Source organism: Lineus longissimus, chromosome 19, assembly GCF_910592395.1.
Source record: "Lineus longissimus chromosome 19, tnLinLong1.2, whole genome shotgun sequence".
NCBI classification, from domain to species: domain Eukaryota; kingdom Metazoa; phylum Nemertea; class Pilidiophora; order Heteronemertea; family Lineidae; genus Lineus; species Lineus longissimus.
In genome coordinates, this window is record NC_088326.1 from 9,461,481 (window position 1) to 9,480,946 (window position 19,466).

Below are 19,466 nucleotides of genomic sequence, written 5' to 3' on the forward strand. Positions count from 1 at the left end.
TTGAAAACATGCTTATATGGAGGCACCACGTTTCTGTCGGTTGGTAACAAATGTATAGGGTCTAAATCAAACCGTTCGTGATTTACGTATGCATTGATGCGTATGCTCCTGCACAGAGCACCATTCGCGATCCAATGATGAAGTCATTAACAAAAATTCTAACCCCTCTATCACCTACGTATACACCCACCACTGGAAAAACCTAAGTATTGGGTTTTTATGGTCATCAGGTAGGCGTACTCTATCCCACATGTACAACACATTAAATTCATTTATAGCCTATATACATGTTGAATAAAAGTCGCTCATACAGCCCCCGGCTTAAAAAGATCAATATTGTGCACTTAATCCAATGCGAGTAGGTACAAAGGAATCAATTAGAGAAACACCGAAGCGCTGAAAGATTAATAGCATTGATTTCATAAATGGAAACATTTCGTTCAGTATATATTTGGGGAAACAAAGATTATAAATCGATGTTATATCGGTTTAGTCCAAAAAAGTAATCACAGTGAAGTGTAAGAAACGAACAAGTATGGCGGGTCCTAGTATAGGTTAAAACTGACATAGTCATAACCTCTGCATCGACGAAGATTTTATTTCTTCGCTCTTCTTAGCGATAGCTAAAGACGCCTGCCAACCCACCACGTTGTCGGACGGAGATGAAGTAGTACAATGATTGACTGAAAGCACCAGTTCTTGCAATTCGCTATCAATCTGATATAATCGATGATATTGGCTGATCATATGGTGTTGTCAATAAAACTTGATTTTGTAATTCTATTCGCAGTTTCCACTCGAGGTATGATCCTAACATGAATGTTCCTTGCTTCAAGATACTCATTGCCTGGTAAATTGCCAAGTAATACATATTAAAATCATATTCATGTCAGAATAAAAAAAAATCATTTTTATTGGACCACGAATGGTGCTCTGTGCAGGAGCACACGCATCAATGTATACACGTAAATCACGAACGGTTTGATTTAGACCTTCTACATTTGTAAGCAACATACAGAAACATGGTGTCTCTGAGTGAGATAAGCATGTTTTCAATCGCCTCATTTTTATATGTTGTAGGAAAAGACAAGGCAATGTCTATCTCTTTAGGGATGCAACATATGTATTGTATGCTGAATCCCTAATGAAAGGGCCAGCCAGCTTTGGCTTATGAGACATCATTTGCTTCCAAAACCCCTATTTCTAATGCCAGGTGACCGGCGACAAGGCAGTTCCTACCATATTGAACTATAGCTGGCGGCTAACCAACCGGAAACAGGTTAAAAGCGGGCCTCGAATCTTCTGTTTACGAGGCGGACGCCTTACCCACCAGGCCATCGAAATCAGTATATGTATTTGTGAATTTGATTGATGCTTGAAACTAATGCTTGTTGTACAAAGATCAATACGAACGTTAGTTGGATCCCTCATGATGACCATCGCTAATTACAATCGCTAACAATGAAATCTAAATTTCCTGTCACTGACTATAAACTAACGTGCTACAAAACACGCCGTTTTCTACTTCAATCAGAAAATCTGATCGGAAGATTTGAAGTCGTCACATTTACAAAACCAAGATCTTTCCACAGCTGCTTAAGGACAATTGGCAATTTTAAGGGCAATCTTACCGAGCTGTCGGCTGCCCAGTCACCTCCTATTCTACATAAGTAGTTTCAATCAACAAATTGCACAAAAAAGAAAAATTCGAAATCTCACTGAATTATCACGCTTTTCCGATGTTGACTCCCATTCGACCCGAGTTAGCGCTCCAAAGCGTCGATCCTTTCCACGTGGAACGATGCACTAATAAGGCGTTTCCTGGAGCCATGGATCTACTCTGTGACATCTTGGTGTTGATGTCGATTTTTCCGACGTCAAGCTGATGGCGCTTGATTATCCCGCAACTGCGACGACAATGGAAATGACGTTGCGTCTTAATAGCGGGGTGACGTGAACTCGGATTTCGGCGTGCACTCGGGAAAGGTCTTTCGCGCCAGGACATGCTCGTACTGAAAATAACGAATAACGCGTTTTTCTATTATCTAAGAGCTGAAAAAAAATTGAAAAAGCATCAAACGCCTTCAGAAATATAGTTTACTGATGAACAAGAAGAAGTACATGTACAAACATACTGCGGTAAATAGCTGCCCATTCCTTTAGGGTCCCAATGTTAATAAATGCACTTTTCTCGAAAGACCATGCACTCCGGCGGGTCGTGACCGTGAAACATCACCATCGACCTACGTATCAAAAGAAATGGCCGTCTAAAGGTAGCATTTTATCCATGAAACTCATGAGAATGTCGATTGTTCTTCTTCAAGTCTTCGATATGTCGATTTTATCAGGAATTTGGAATTGAAAAGATATAGACAAGTTTGTCAATGTCAGGACAGTGAAAGTCACATTCATTTAATTGAGTCTATTACATAACTTTTGATCAATTGAATCAATCAAATCAATTACTTTTCGTCACCTTATGTTCCTGAGAAATCGTAAATATTCCTGACATTATGTAGCAAATCCACTGAAATACGAAATAACATTTGACCTGCACATGCGCGCGCAGCTTCTATTGTAAATGTCTAAACAATAAACATTACAAAACACAAACAAAACAACAACACTACATCTGTTTGATTTGCACTCGATCCACTAAAACATATCTAAAACAATTTCGTCGTAGTTGTTTGGAACGGAGTGTGTAAAAGTAAAATTTATCCCAAAACGCAGCTCATCATGATCAGATGTCATGACGCATCACATTTTTTCTCGAAAAATTTCCATGCCTTGTTAGTTTTATTGTGGCGATTATTCGACACATACCCATGTCAATAATGTTTGTTTGGAACTTAACAAAAGATGTTAAAATAACATTGTGAAGAGCGTATGTGCACATACGATACAAAATTAATTGATATCCTACTTAATTATAAGAATCTTATATGGATCTTATCAGGATTTACGAATAGGATATTGATCGATAACAGACTGGGTTTGCGACCCCTAAGCATGGCGAAGTACGGACAATACTAAACGAGCCGAGGTATGTCGGTCACCAAGTGTGCGAATTCGTAGGAGGGGTTTGGGATTCTTTTAGAATATTTGTGTCGGAAAATGTATTTGCAAATACATTTTGTTGTTCTACATGCTCTAAGCACGTCGTATGGCTTCGAAACTTGTGAAATGAAAAAAACGAAGCTGGCATAAGACGTATGATGTATAATTATACGTCAAGTCAAAAATATGGTGTTCAGAGCGACCCAGCCAACCCTATACTCCAACTATTGTTTACAATTGAATTACATGTACATGTAGATATATTTGTTATCAAATATGGGCTGATCAAAAACACAAATTATTGGATACAGATTTGGCATCGTTAGGATAGAGATCTTATCTAATATCTGATAAAAATTAAAATAAAATCTGGCGTAAATTTCTTATACATTAGAAATACATGTAACCGAAACATTCATCCGTAATTCAACATCCAAAATGGCGCGTTATTCATCGTCCAAAATAGCGCGTTATTTTGTTGTCTTCTCACTCTATTACTGTTTTCTCATATTCTTTGTGCCGTCGTAAATGAACATGCATCGGAATACACACTGCACTCCCAACTATTGTTAAACCTATCGCAGCAAACAGTGATATCCGGTAATCCCCAATGTGATCGTACAGGAGCCCTGCAAGTGGTGCCCCGATAAGGGTCCCTAACCCACTCACCGTACTAACAAACCCGATCGCATTGTTCAGCCGCTTCAGACCAAATATCTTCAAAAAGAACAGGGAATGTGCAAAACCCATCAAACCATACGAAAGTCCATACACCACGGATGCAAGTGCAAGCAGCCAGTATTCCGTATGGTCAATGGCAAAACCTAAGATACCCAGTGCCATGCCAAGTTGCCCAATCCCGTACGCTATTTCGGGATGCAATGAAATGAAATGAAAGAGCACTCCATGAAATATTCGTGAAATGACTGACGCTATTCCTGACATTGACAATAACCAAGCGGCTTGGTCAGTCGAAAAGCCTAATAAAACCACCCTGTGTGGTAGAGTTGTGAAATAAATGCTGCTAGTGATTCCCCACACAATGAAGATGACTACACAAGCACCAGTGGTCCACTTTCTACAAAGCGAAAAATCGAAAGCTGGTTTCTTTTTATGTTTGCCGATATATGTCGAGCTGTGTTCTAGATGCCAGTTGGGTTTTAACAAGATCCCGACGACGCATCCTTGAAGCATTAGGCCGGCTATGATCACCATAGCACCTCTCCACGAATAGTGTTCAATGAGTGCGTGAATTAAAATCGGTAGGACGAGGCCCCCTAACCCTGCACCAACGGACGCAGCTCCTGTCGCCAGGTTACGGTATTTCTTGAAGTAGAAACTCATCATCACCAAAGATGGTAGGTTAAGGAATGATGTTCCTATTCCTGAAAAAAAACATGACTCAGATCAGTTTCAGCATCCTGGCCTGTCGACTTGGATATGTGCAATTGGTGTAGTCTGTCATTAGCAGACTGTTGGAGTGTCGCACCAACAATGGCGATGTAGTTATAGGGATTGATATACCATTACATTTCAATCACAAAACACTACTGGAAGGAATGTGGGGGCGGTCGGGGGTTAAATTTTATAATAACCCCCCCCCCCCCTTCACGATACATTTGCCCTGTCGGCGACCAGGGCGAGAAACCTAGTCTCGGAAAGCTTGTATACTGCTTAGGGGACAAATATTTCCGGTAAAAGAAGATGACGATGGACATGCTGCCATAAAATGACAATAATAATTGTGTCCCAAACACTCTTGAACACGAATTGCATCGCACCTATTCAAAGCTTCTTTAAAATATCCGTTAACATTAGATACTTCAAAGTAACTTAATTTTCTAGCCGAGATAAAGTTGAAAATTGTTGTGTCTGAATACACGGGTTTTCGGTGTCGGCCCTGGTATCTGGTGGCAGTATATGTACAGTTCAACAGAGAAAGAGTTGATTGAACCTATACGCCGTCTATCGCCATCCTGGTAAACAGTAGTATCTTACAATGGGCTATTTCTCTTCCCTCCGGTCAAATATCGAAACAAGGTCAGTGAAAACAATTTGGGTCATCAATGATCAACCCTTCAACAAAATAAAAAATCAGTTTCTAGCAAAATCTTCCAAATTAACCAGCTCTACATTTCTCGGGAACAGACGTCTTGTTTCTTCGGCACTGCAGTATAATAGGCAGGTTTCGCAACACTTACGAAGAGCTACGAACAACGAAGTACGAAGTATGTAAATGTACTTTATTGACGACATTTTTCGAAGGTTCTCCAGATTCCTCGTACACATTAGTACATAAGATGATTACGAGTGTCACGTAAATGAATTAGCACAAGGCTTGATGACACGACAGACCTTCGTCGTTCGTACTACATCGTTGATAGGGGTTGCAAAACCTGCCTAATATTCAACTCACGACGTCGTTCTATAACGAAGTCAGAGTGATAAGCCCAGACTACATCGGAAAACAAAAAGGCGACATAGCTTTCTCAAATCTGATTGGACGACTGCGACGCGGTCTGGTTCGCAAGTGATCAACATCGACGCCAGGTGTTTTAATTTCAATAATGTTGTTCATAAACTTACAAGCACGACACAATGATTTGATCTTCGCAGAACTGCAAATAGTTTATATTGCTTAACTCAACACTATACATTTATCTAAAAGGACAACATCGTTGAACTTAAAGGCGACTGATTCCCTTTAAATTCTCGATTCCCTCCCTGCAGGCGAAGCAAAGCGATGCTGCCAAAAACCTATAATACTACTTCAAAGAATCGGAGCCAAAATCCGATTTTTGGCTTGTGTTTTGACTATATAACGTAATACTCTAAATTAATACGTAACGTACCTAACAGAGCTCCATATGAGAAGTAGAGAATGGTCAAATTCTGTGCAAACGAACTGATGACAAATCCAGCAGCCGCCATCACACCACCAATCATGCACGTCAAACGGTGACCAATTCGGTTTGCCAAAAGACCAGTTAGTACCCCTAAAATGAAGCCGGACAGAAAAAAATGTATTCTGATGCTTGTCAAAAGAGTGTTGTACGCATTTTCGAAATAAAATCGCCCTTTAATATATTATTCGATATCCATCTCCACTAAGTAAAAAATACCAAAGCTATACTTCCCGGGTGTAGAATCCATTGATCATACTATTCTGTTCTGCAGGGCATTTCAATGAAACTCGGGCACCTTTTTAATCGGCTATACCCCGTGGGCTTAGATTAAATGTGCACTTGTCCACCCCATACAACAAAGAATCGGGCCTTTGGAAAGTCCACTAGTGCCCAACTACAGTTATGATAACGCGTACAACCACGCGCTTTTACCACTCTTGAAAAGTACGGGTTAATTACTACACCGCCGTTTGTTTTAGCAGACTCGTTTAGGCCAATGTTAGCGATAGACCTATTAACTTACCGCATCCTTCATTGAAACCGCCACAAATTGACCCAACCAGAGCAGTTTCTCCTTTGCTTGCCTCAAATTCGTCCAACAGAGCAATGTTAAACAGACCAAAACTTAGATTGATTTGGTAGATGAATTGTCCGAAAAAAGAAGCCGCCACAATGACCTAAAAAATACATATTGGGCAATATTGTGAGTTTTGTTCATGTACGTAGGCTGTCATGATCAACAATTACAGATTCAGCATAGCCTTTTCAACAGCGGATACTTATTCCACCAGAACGAAGCCTGCAAAATTAACAAAAGTCTTGCAGGTGTTTTGAATGAATACTAAGATAACCATTTTTGGCGGCAATATGCAAATTAATTGATGATGCGTTTAAATATTGTGAAATCAAAATGCCTTTTATTTCATATTTTCTCATTCTAGAGTCAATCCTATCTGAGACCTACCCATCCATATCTTCCGCGGTCAAAAGGACTGACACTGCCACATTCATCGACATCGTGTGTCTCAACCCTATTTTCTGTAGATGGTACACCGGAGGTAGAAAGCACACGCAGTTCCGTTTGGTCGAGTAGTTGCCCTGATTCGCACGCTTCGCCATTGCAGTCCGTTATATTGTTTGCTGTTGGCATGGTCGATTCTCAGTACCCAATCTGACTGAATTGCCTGATGATGAGCGTGTACAATATTATGAAGAAAAACCTGACATCGTCGAAATAATGATCTAATACGTATGACTAATAAAGTTCGTAATTTAATACTTTACAGTTTCTATCATCTTTTTGTAATACCGGACCTTCAAAAACGTATAATGTATAACGAGCAATGTATATTTTCGTGGCCCTAGATAAGGTAGTACATGTTACTCTTCATCGATCAAGGCCAAGATATGCAAAATCACACGAGTTGTAGTAATGTAAATGTCCCCGTGAGTGTAGTTATCTAAAATGAAGAAATTATCCATGATGGCCAGGTAAAAAATCATGAGCATTTTAGAATTATTTCTAAAATTTCTTACTCGGTTCCCATATAATCTACATGCAAAATAGTAGATCTATAAAATGCATGTCATAGTCTTAGTGAAGATCTTTTAATATTATGCACCAGGATATTGCAAGAATAGTGTAAAGGCTCGTGTTCATGTCAATGTACATGAACCTGTTTGCGAAACTTAAGATCTTAACTAATTATGGATCTCTATTGGAAATGTCGACCTTGTGAAGACTCGAATCATAAATATAACTCATTAAAAAAAATGCGTTGGTTAGTCATTTGACTAAAATTTAGTGTCTGGTTGAAGCATAATTCAGGAGATCCGAGGTATGATTGGTGATTTATGTGTAACCATAATGTGGAATTCCGGGCATAATTCAGACTTATGCCCAGGGATATTCAAGAATTGTGTCCACTCCCGCCACCCGCGCCCCCCCCCCCCCCCCCACCACTCACTCGCACACCCCACATGCACGCACAACACACCACTACCATCGTGGGGCCTACTTACTTATTAGCCAAACGTTAACAAAGAGAGAACCAGCCGAGAGGGGGTAAAAGCCAAATAAAAGGGCTGGTGGTCTGTTGTTCGGTTACCCTCCTGGCGCTTGCATCCAATATGTCACGTCCCGTGATTTAAACAAAGACTTGCCATGAAATTCTTCCGTATTTCCTTACGAACTCGGTCATTGTTCGCAAAGTAGGCTATCTCCGGCGACTAATTCATTGACCAACAACCCTATATTGTGTAAGACGTGTGCTGATATTCTAATGCATGCAATGTATGCACATAAACATGATACACAGATAACGGGTGGTCAACCGCTGTACCGATAGAGTATGTCAATAAAACCTCATGTGTACTGGAGTTCTATGTCTTGGCCTGTGTGTGCTAGCGTTGCGTTTGGCCTACTTTTGCAATGATAACTCCCCATGTAACCACAATCCTAGGATGACCAGGCTGTGCATTGTATATGGGAAAATACACCTAGGGACCAATGCGCTCGTTGCGTTGCGTTGCTTTCTTTTCGCAAAGCCCGGCTGTTATAAAACGCGGATTCCGCGGAAATCCGCGCGTACCTGGTTCCGCTGGCTGCCGTCAGATGTAGTGGTAGTCATTCACACGCTCTCTTAACTGCTAAAGCTATCAACTTAAAATTTGGTACACATGATCCCCTATGTCATGTTCTCTCTGACACCGAATTTCGGTCGATCCGATTCTTGATTTGGCCACCAGGAAGGGGGCCAGAAGTGGAAACCTAAAAATTGTAATATCTATCATAAGAGTGACTCATTTTCGATAGAAATTTTATGGTATGTTCTCCTAGCAAGGATACATCATATTTCATACCGACTTTGGTTTGACCTTGTACCAGACATGTAGCATATTTTTTACCAAGGATGAATCGTCGCCTGAAGATGGCTAAATTAGCCCTACTGCTGCTGCCTATAGTCCCCACCGCATTTTTGTATATTCATTAAATAAAAGACCACCATGCGAATGGTTAATTGACAAGGACATTTAAATAAGCCTGGTTATCATTTCATGTCGAATTAAACGTAAACTGAATCACACACTACGCTGGGCGATCTTCGGTCCGAGTAGCTAGAGTAATGAAAGTAGACCTACCATCGGGAGTTTAAGAATGTTCCAGAAGGGCGCCAATGGCTAATATTCATAAAATACGAGGAAAAGTTTTTACTTTAAACTTCATGTATACCGTACATTTACACTAGCCATCTCTGTAGAACAATGTAGTAAAAAGCATATTAGCACATGATATAATTACAGTTGGCTGGCATTGATTATTGTAGCTCTCGGCCTAGCGATAGATCGAAACACAGTTATCACTACATCTGACTACCACTACATCTGACGGTGGCCAGTGGAACCAGGTACGCGCGGATTTCCGCGGAATCCGCGTTTTATAACAGCCGGCCCAGTAAGCCACAATTGAAAGCGTGCAGTTCTAAGTGGGTTGTTCATAAATCATGATAATAAGAAATGATTGCCTGTGCAGGGTTATTTGTGTTAGACTCTCTTTTGCTGTCATTAGCCTAATTACATACGAGCAAACATATATCATTAATTGCATGATTACCTCATAATTGTGCGATGAAATGTTTGAAATGAGTTTAAATCTGCTGTTTGACATGATGACTTGCATTGACTTACTACACCCAATGCAGCGATTTACAGCTGGTTTTTCATATAATGTTATGCTTGCGAAGGGTAGCTAGTGCGGGAGACGCAGCCTTTGTTATTTATTGACAGTGATATCATATTGTGCCACGGAATTGTTATTATGAACCGTGATTCGTTGCTAAAATAGTTTATAGCAAGACAGGACAATACATCCATTTGCACTCGACTATTGCTTGACAGTACATTCAAATGAAGAACGAATTCAAAGCCCGGAATCAGGAAGGTAAGAACACACATTCGATGCGTGCATAACTACTGACATGGGTATATTAATATGACCAGTTTGAGATGGAACTTCCTTAATACTCTAAAACCTCGAATACAAGGAATGAGACTCAGCCCCCTTTGAATGGGGATGGGCAAATAAGTCAGGTATTATTCTTTTACTAGCATTGTACCCGTGGCGCAGGCAGGTTCAAATGGGCTATACCTTGAATAGATTGAATTGCAATGAAAAGCTAATGCAATATCAAAGGAGCCATATCGAAGAGACAAATTAAACTAACCATTTGTCCACAGACGCGGACCTAGCTGTTGCGTGCTGTATGCGTGCATCAGCAATGCCCCTTTTTATATGGAGAAGAAGGAGTACCCAGATAGGTCTTCAGATCAAGTATTGAAAGCTGTGGTGAGCACATAAACAGATCATGGTAACCTTCATTATCAAGGGCTAGCTCTGGCTAACACAGCACCCATAAACAATAGACCACCAATTTGACCCCAGCTCCTTACTGCGGGAAAACCCAAGTCCAGCAACCGAAAGTACCAAAAATACATTTTTTTTTACATTTGAACTGCACACATGCGTTTGTTTACAATTTCTTTCCCGGCGAAATCTCGAACATCAGGTGACCTGCAATCGTGGATTGAAAATAACATTAACCTTAGTTCAGCAGGTCAACAGGTACAGGCCTCTACAGCCAGCTGTTCAACAGGTAATGTTAGCCACCCCACAGGGAGTGCAGGTAATTGATTAAGCCCCTGCATAACTAAACAGCAATGACTTGGCTTCTGTGAGTGGTAAGGAGAATTGACAGTGTCCGATTAAAAATCCCTCATTACTGCTCCGCTGAAGTAAATTTCCGAAAATAAACATAACGCTGCATCTGGATAACATATCACCTGCAAACGCGCAAAATTACGAGACGAAACACTACCCCCAAATGGCACTTTATCGAGCCGCCTTATAGTATTATGATATAGATCAATGGCATGGGCCAGTAGAATTGCATGTGTTATAATCATGCTCCGATCTTGGGTGACATTGACAATGAAACGAAATCAACATCACTGGTTATAGTAGGCCAATTTCTTCTAATGAAAGAGACCCATTGTGTCTCTTTAAAATTGCTATTGAGGTTTTATAATCCCTCCTCCAATGTAATGATTTGGGACGGAGCCTCATCCCTTGTATTCGAGGTTTCAGAGTAATATCGGTGTAAAAGGCATGGACGTCCTGGGAATGCAGCATCCCATACAATAGCTGTGTATTGTCAACGAATGTGGTTAATGGTTTGGTTAGGGTTAGCTTCATAATCTTCAACAAAGGAACTCGGCGACTCTATTCACTTTAACAAAAGGACCGGACTTAGATTCCGGGGGACTTGCATTTCTTTTGCATCGGCATTGTTTGATGTGTAATATCTACATCATATTCAGTGGGTTAAACACGTTTCCTTCAGCTATAAGGTTTGACTCTCATTCCAGACCGTGAACAGACTATCTAGGGCAAGATGGGACGACATTTACGCCAAGTTGTCATTGTCGCAACTTCTGTGACATTTATGGCGGCATGTATTACCGGGATGATACCAAGAGAAGGCAACATACCCTTCTTCAGCATGACTGTCCAACTTCCAACCGATATTGCGAAATTATTGGGTGACCTAGAAATTTCTTACAATGATAGCCACGGCAATGGAATTGCTGGATATAATTGGCGTTTGGCAGGAATACCCAAAATATCGCGGTAAGCAATCAAATCTAAAACGTTTGCTCTCAATTTGATAAGCTGTGTCCTCCTCTTGATCATATGCGAACCAAGACAGGTTATATATTTTACTCATCGAGAAATTTGAAGAGAATGTAGAGGACAAGGCGGATTCATATTTCAGTTTTTATTGGTCATTTAAATTTAGTGAGATGTGAGGTGGTCTCGTTATCTGATACTAACATGTGGGAGGTGACGTACGCATATAATTCATCCACTTAATATTGTTTTAACAGATGGATATACTAGTACTATAATCATTTGGATTCGCCTCTACATTTACATGTCCGAAACAGGTTGTTTTTTTTTAAATCTGAAGATGCCCCGCCCCCTCCGTTTCGCTAGTTTGAAAGTTGATTGAGTGTACGTGTACTCCGAGCAAACACTTCTTTCTATTCAGATGTGGCCATTCGCTTAAACTAGCCACACAGTACTGCATCGACGGACAACATTTGGTGAACGTATCTGGCAAATACGGAGATGACGGATCGGTGTATACAACCGAGAAGAGTCGAGACAGAAGTTCCTTCGTTCGGATTGTTGCCAGAGGTTCGATGGGATATCACCCCGAGGGCTTCGATGCCACAACTAGAGACGGCCGAGTCATGTCCTTTGGTCAAAACCGGAGTGCACAGGTTAAGGGCAGGACTCACGCCGCAGTGCATACATGGTTGTTGGACAAGGTCGAGGATACGCAGGGTGAAAAGCTGTTTCTGAAATATGATTTTTCGGATTACAAGTATTTGCTTAGCATTACCAGTAAGGAAATGGCCGTGATATTCTCATACAAACCTCGGAGGGATCATAAGACACTGTTCTTTGATGGTGGCATAATTTATAAGATGGATAAAGTCATTAAAGACATTACAATCAAAGGATTTTCGAGCATTCGCCTCCTTCATGCTGAATCAGGTAGCGCAAGGCTAAGTCTTGTTACAGGAATAGCAATGTACAACGGGAAGTCGGAGTGCATTCGATTGACAAATTTCTCGTATCAGGGTTTGAATGATTTCACTGGATATAATGCAATGACCGCACCATCGATTTGGACCGATAAATTTGGGAAACATTGGAAGGCTATCGAATCATATCGGTATGTTGTCGATATCAATGCAGATGGTCTGAATGATTTCATCGGCTTTGTCGATGATGGTACTTACGGATCTTTTAATACAAATGGAAAAGGTATGGTCGGATATCTACGTGGCGAAAAAGCAGGGGGATTCGTAGTGGGTCGTAGCAACAGATACATCATTGACATGAATGGAGACGACCTTGTAGATGTGGTTGCCTTTGGGGAACAGCATGTATGTGTAAGCATCAACGGCGGTCTCGATGGACAATCTTTGAAATTAACACCTACAATTTGGTCCTCGGAATTTGGAGCTAGTCAAGGTTTTGACGAGAGTCTTCCAACGTTTGTGAAAGATGTCAACGCTGATGGCCTGCCGGATATATTTTGTTATGGCAAAGATGCGGTTTACATTGCTTTAAATACCGGGGCGAATTTCTCAAAGGCCTTTACTGTAAAGAGTTCCATGATACGTGACTTGGGATGGGACAATCAAAGGCATGTTAGGTTTTTGGAGGACGTGAACGGGGATGGTCTTCCTGATATGGTTGGAATAGGACAAGATGGTGTCTATGTGGCCCTTAATATCAATGGAACGTCCTTTATGACCATGTCACGGTGGAGTACCAGATATGGACACAGGTGGGGAAACGCATGGAGCGTTCTGAAGCACCCGAGATACGTTGAGGACGTCGATGGAGACGGTTTAAAAGACGTGGTAGGCTTTGCGGACGAAGGTGTATTCGTAAGCATTAACAATGGAAGCGGTTTTTCTAAGGCTGCTCTTTGGCATAAAGGTTTCGGGAGCTCAACGGGAATTTGGGCACCTGATAATTACCGTGGACTTTATGACATGAATGGTGACGATCTCCTTGATGTTGTAGCGTTCAGTTGTTGTGGGGTTATTGTCGCCCTTAACACTGGGTCGTCATTTGCCAACCTTACGGTATGGACCACTGAGCACGGATCAAATGGCAGGAATCCTGTAGCAGATTTCCCTACGTTTATAATAGACATGGACGGCGATGGAGTTTGTGACATAGTTGGGTGCACAAATAACGGAGTGCTGGTGACGCTCAACAAGAACAGAAAACTCACCCTCGTTGCCGTACGTGTTGTGGAAACACCGAGGAAAAGCAGTGTATATTCACAAGGTAATGTTTCTAGCCAACTGAAAGTATCAAGGGTCAAAATACATAATATAGGTTATGGTATGAATCACTTTACTAAATGTGTGAGTTTGGCCGATTAATCGTTACATGATTCTGTCAAATCAATGTCCTACGTTGCCATAGCGCAGAAGCAGAAAATGCGGTTAGTGGTATTAATGACGATATAGTGGTCGTGGGCAGATGGTGTTGGCGAGCAATAATGCCTGTTTGTCTCGTGCTACGTTTTAGACATATCACCCCGCTGCTGTTGTACTCGCGCTTAATTCAAATACTAATTGTTTGTCGTGAACTCATGGGTTAATGCGCGCACTCAGTTGGTTGATAAGGTCAAAGTATTGCAGCTAGTGTTAGACACCACTAATAGGAGGCTTTTACCGACTTCCTAACTGTTTCTCTAACGGTTTCTCTAACTTTTCTTGATTTATCCGACAATGTCCGTCTTTTCCCTAAAATGTGGGATTTCTTTTAAAACCTGCGAACAACTCTAGGGCTTCCCAAATTAGGGCCATAAAGATCGAATGCCTTTGTTGAATTGGGTCAATGAGTCGTGATCCCCAATGCCCTATTCTGGGAAGCCCTATTATTCTTCGCATGTTTTCTCGAAATCAGACCTTTCAGGAAACTGTCGGACTTCTATCGGACGAAACTGGAAAAAAAGTTAGAGAAACCACCAAGAAGTTAAAACGCCTCCTACTAGGGATGTAATACTAAATGTATCAATGAAATGATATTTTGACCATGAATGAATGAATATAAGGATTTCTATAGCGCCTGAATTAAAAGAAAAACTTAAATTCTCAGGCGCTTTACAAAGCAAAACACTCCCTGAAAAGGTGTTGTTTCAGGAGAGTTTTGAAAATGTCTATGGAACCAGCAAGCCTGATGTTGGAAGGTAGCTGGTTCCATAGAACCGGTGATGACTTGTAAAAAGAACGGTCACCAAAGGTTTTGCACTTAGTGCGAGGGACCACCAAAGTTGGAGCAATAACAGTGCGGAGATGTTCGCAACTGAGATAAATACATGTACAGGTCACAGTGCATAATGCACGGTGCATCTCATCGCCATGTACATTAAAATTAACATACAAAACAATCGTTCGTAAAGTCATGGTTCCAAATTTGACCTCGGAGTATAATCTTTATTAATACCACCAGCATTTCATGATCAGAGGAGAGTACGGTCATCAAGTCCTCGATTGGAAGATGAACAGTCACACAATTGTTTAAGATATACTGACCACAGTAATTAGTATTACTCTATTCTAGGCCACACGGGATCATTATTCGGTGGAGTTGTGGGGATGTTCTTAGGCATTATAGCAGGTCTGGCACTAACCATAGTTGCGATCAGGTAAGTATTGAAACCTAATGGTAACAGGGCGTTCACTGTTCTTGATCTCATGGCCTCATCGACATGCATGCACACTGACGACTGGACTAATTCATCACCCATCCGCCACTGTAACAATCCTATGTATGATTATATCTTGCTTTTTGACAGGCTATCGACATCATCCTTTAATTGATTACCGAGTATTTCGCTCACGAATTGTTTTTCTGAGTAATCTAAGTAATTTTTTTTATTGATGCGGTCTATAAATCGGTGAATCTTGAGTATGTTCGAAAAGCTAGACGAGTGCATAAATCATTTAGCTGTCCCTTAACATTCCAGGAAGACTATCGGTTGGGCATGGGGGGGGGGGGGGGGGCTATGTCGACACACCATAACATGATAATTGTTTGTATAAATTGCTCTTCCATTTAAGACATCGACGGTCGTCACTAACTGACAATGATAGATCTGCCCTACTTGAAGGTAAAATGCATAATCATACCATAACCGTCAGATGACAGACTAACAAGCCAAATGTCATGAGCTTTTTTTATTCTGCTTGGCAAACTATATTGTTTATATGATCAAAATGTGACCTGAGCAATTCATGGGTTGTATTGGATTTTCGGTAGACTGCATGATGCGTTTAATTCTCCAATCCGATCCAAGGCAAGGGTTTGTTTACGAACAGAGGTACATGTACATGCATACAATGCTGTACAAAGAAATCACTGATGTACATAAAACTCACTTATTATTTCGTGGAATTCAGTAACCTAACGTGAGTGATGAAGACATGTTTTAACCATATGCCTAGCAACCGTTCAAATGTATCTACATGTATTTTAGCTCTGAATAAGGAGGAGAATGATCACAAAAAGTTGAGAATATTCAAATTTTTTGTGATTTTTTAAAAATTTTTACATCGTGTCTAAAACAGATAGTTTAAAACCGTTGATGTGATCATGTGTTGAATATATGTTTTCATTGCTCAAGTATAGTTAGGTTATTTAATTCCTCCAAATAAGTGAGTTTTGTGTACATCAGTGAGCTTTTTGTACATCATTGTATAGCTCTGTTTGTAAACAAACCCTTGGATTGGAGTATTTGCAGCATACCGAGTGCAACAAAGGCTAAAGTTCGTTGTTTAAGTTATCGATGATGCTGGCTTTATAGGCCTGCCTGCTTTTCTGCCCTAATTTAAGAAGCTGAATTGAGATTACATGTATAATTAAGTTGAAAGCAAAAAACTGAATGCGAGTTTTATCATTTCAGAATCGCAAGACCCAGTCTACGATAACCCTGCTTTTGACCGCCGAGATGCAGCAAGTGGCGGCCGTGATGATGTCAGGAGAGATCCTGGCCTGCCTACTAACGAGGGAGAAATAGCTTAATGACTTCCTATTGTTGTGCTATAAATCCTCATGTGTGTGATTGAAATAATGACATGGACATTCGCCAAACAACACGCATGATTATATTATAAGTTCATAAAACTTTTCTATCGACATTTCGACAAAGGAAATTTTCTTTTTGTAAGTCGCTAGAGGTTCGATGAGTCTCCATTAATTTGCGTTTACAAAAAGGAAAATTTGGACTGCATTCGTTCGGATTCGATCGGATCTCATCAGGTTTTTGCTAGAGTGTGTACTATTTGCGAATTTCTAGAGGATACCGCAGATACAAAATCGTTTGTAACATTTTGCATGACATTTTAGTCGCCCGTCCCGGTGAGTTTAGGTATGAATCCAGAAGGCGAGGTCAGGTGACCAGCTCACGGACACTGTAAAAACAACGCTGACAATTTCGAAAAGTCTAGCAGCCCTTGTGGGATCTATGATGCACCGTGATACAGATATGCAAGCGACCTTCAAGCTCCGCCCCCGAGCGAGCGTTGCTCGTCGCTCAGGCCGCACCTTACGCGAAATGTAATGTCAATATATAGCAGCTTTACCAGTCATTACCTTGTTTACATTGTCAGTTATTCTTCTGCAACCTACAGCCCCCTTCGGAGGCCCAATTTCTATTAGGGAGGTTTAGATCAGGGATTTGTCACGGATCCAAATACGTTTACGGTTAGAAATGTACACAGAATTCGTCCTCTTTTTTACCGAGTTTTATCCGTATACGCATCAGGATCCTTGAGAAGTCGCTGTTCTACCCTCCTCCCCTCCATCCACCTACTGAAGGCGAGGTTAGGTGACCAGCTCACGGACACTTAGAAAAGAACGCTGATCATTTCGAAAGGTCTTGTAGCTCCCTCCGGAGTCCCCCCATTTCTATTAGGGAGGTTGATACCAGAGACCTGTCACGGATCCGAATACGGTTAGAAATGTACACAAAATTCGTCCTCTTTCTACCGAATTGATAGGTACTATACGTACGTATAAATAAGGATATTTGATAAGTCGCTGTTCTCAACCTCCCTATTCTAGTCTATCAGCCACTTATACATAAAGACTAACAGCTTAGAACAGGCCTTTTTGAAAAGAAGTGATCTGAAAATGGGGATCACTCTTTCATGTACATTGCATAACAATATTTGTCTGAAATAAAATTATGAAGCTAATGACACCACATGTTTGTCTTTTTTAAATTGCGGAGGGGATCCGCAGAGAATTTAACTGCATTCATATTTTGTGACCGATCAAGGTATTTTGAGATGGGCCTTCAGATTTCTGTGTCTTTCAGTTTACTAACACTGTAGTTGGTATGGCATGCATAGTGCATCGATCACAACCTACATGTACATAAATTATTTCAAGTAGAAGCCGGGCTCTCATCGAGGGGGAAGAATATCTGCGTCAGCTTTATCGCCTTAGTTGATGTGAAGTGCATGAACATGTCTCCATGCGAGAATATACCGGATCGATCGAAACACCATGAATCTACATATATTCAAGTACTGAAAATATTTCAGCTTGCCAAAAGTAGAAATTTCAATGACATCAATGGAAAATTACAAATTGCTGTGATTATTGTAAATTATGAAATCATGACCATAATGAAGTTTACAGTAAAGTTGAAATACGTGAATAGTATTTTTCATTGGGATTGAATGACGATATTCTCATGCTTCGTTCTCTGATACATGTATTTCGGGTTTCTTTTATGTGATTTAGTTTTTTTTTCTTTCGTCGTTTTAGTTAATTTATCTATTCATGTAAGCGCACGATTGTATTATTATCGTGATTATCATGATTATCATTATCATCATCTTGAAGAAAACCCCTAAACCCGAAATTACATAACTGATGATTGAGTACACATCATGACATTGACTCCTGGCGCGAAGGCGGGCCACTCTGGAGGATGGTTCGAATCGGCGGCTGGCATTTTTGAGGCTATCAAACAACAAGAATTATTGCATACAAATACCTGGAAACAAGTCTGATCATTAACCACTCCTTCCTATCCTTTCGATCGCCTTCTTTTTCAGCAGCAGTATGTTGATAGCATTGACCCCCACGAAACAACTTTTGTGCTAGTCGATAGGCTAAAATCGACAAGGGCTAATAACAGTAGGTCTGTATCAGCAATGCTGTTGCCGCTTCATAGATCTAGGTGGTGTCCTCTATCTCTCCGTAGCGATTTGTATGCAATAATTCTTGTTGTTTGATAGCCTAAAAATGCCAGCCGCCCATTCGAACCATCCTCCAGAGTGGCCCGCCTTCGCGCCTGGAGTCAATGTCATGATGTGTACTCAATCATCAGTTATGTAATTTCGGGTGCAGGGGTTTTCTTCAAGATGATGATAATGATAATGATAATAATCATGATAATAATACAATCGTACGCTTACATGAATAGATAAATAAACTAAAACGACGAAAGAAAAAAAACTAAATCACATAAAAGAAACCCGAAATACATGTATCAGAGAACGAAACATGAGAATATCGTCATTCAATCCCAATGAAAAATACTATTCACGTATTTCAACTTTACTGTAAACTTCATTATGGCCATGATTTCATAATTTACAATAATCACAGCAATTTGTAATTTTCCATCTATGTCATTGAAATTTAGGATCTTTATCATTGGCATTGCATTATTGGCGCAAATATTCTAGATAGACTTAGCGTCATCTTCGAGTCGTCGCATTGCATAAGGAGACACTGTCGAATCGTGACTAAATTCAAATAGTTCTTTCAAATAAGCCAATTATCGCGTTAGTTTGACACTCACGAATGACGATCAGTATGCTGATGAA

General features: G+C 40.6%; 2 protein-coding genes across 2 annotated transcripts; one reads left to right on the forward strand and one right to left on the reverse strand.

The window, feature by feature from the left end:
* Nucleotides 1–2,153: 2,153 nt before the first annotated feature.
* Nucleotides 2,154–8,182, reverse strand: LOC135502942 (monocarboxylate transporter 3-like). The gene is made up of 5 exons (XM_064796156.1): nt 7,989–8,182; nt 6,931–7,150; nt 6,490–6,643; nt 5,913–6,056; nt 2,154–4,445 (listed from the first exon to the last, which is right to left on the reverse strand). Exons 2-5 carry the CDS (start codon nt 7,114–7,116, stop codon nt 3,547–3,549), a joined length of 1,383 nt encoding a protein of 460 aa, XP_064652226.1. The 5' UTR covers nt 7,117–7,150; nt 7,989–8,182; the 3' UTR covers nt 2,154–3,546.
* Nucleotides 8,183–9,673: 1,491 nt separating this feature from the next.
* LOC135503271 (uncharacterized) lies at nt 9,674–17,210 on the forward strand. The gene is made up of 6 exons (XM_064796773.1): nt 9,674–9,906; nt 11,391–11,652; nt 12,074–13,899; nt 15,184–15,268; nt 15,684–15,733; nt 16,526–17,210. The coding sequence occupies exons 2-6, from the start codon at nt 11,417–11,419 to the stop codon at nt 16,642–16,644; spliced, it is 2,316 nt and encodes a 771-aa protein (XP_064652843.1). The 5' UTR covers nt 9,674–9,906; nt 11,391–11,416; the 3' UTR covers nt 16,645–17,210.
* Nucleotides 17,211–19,466: the final 2,256 nt, after the last annotated feature.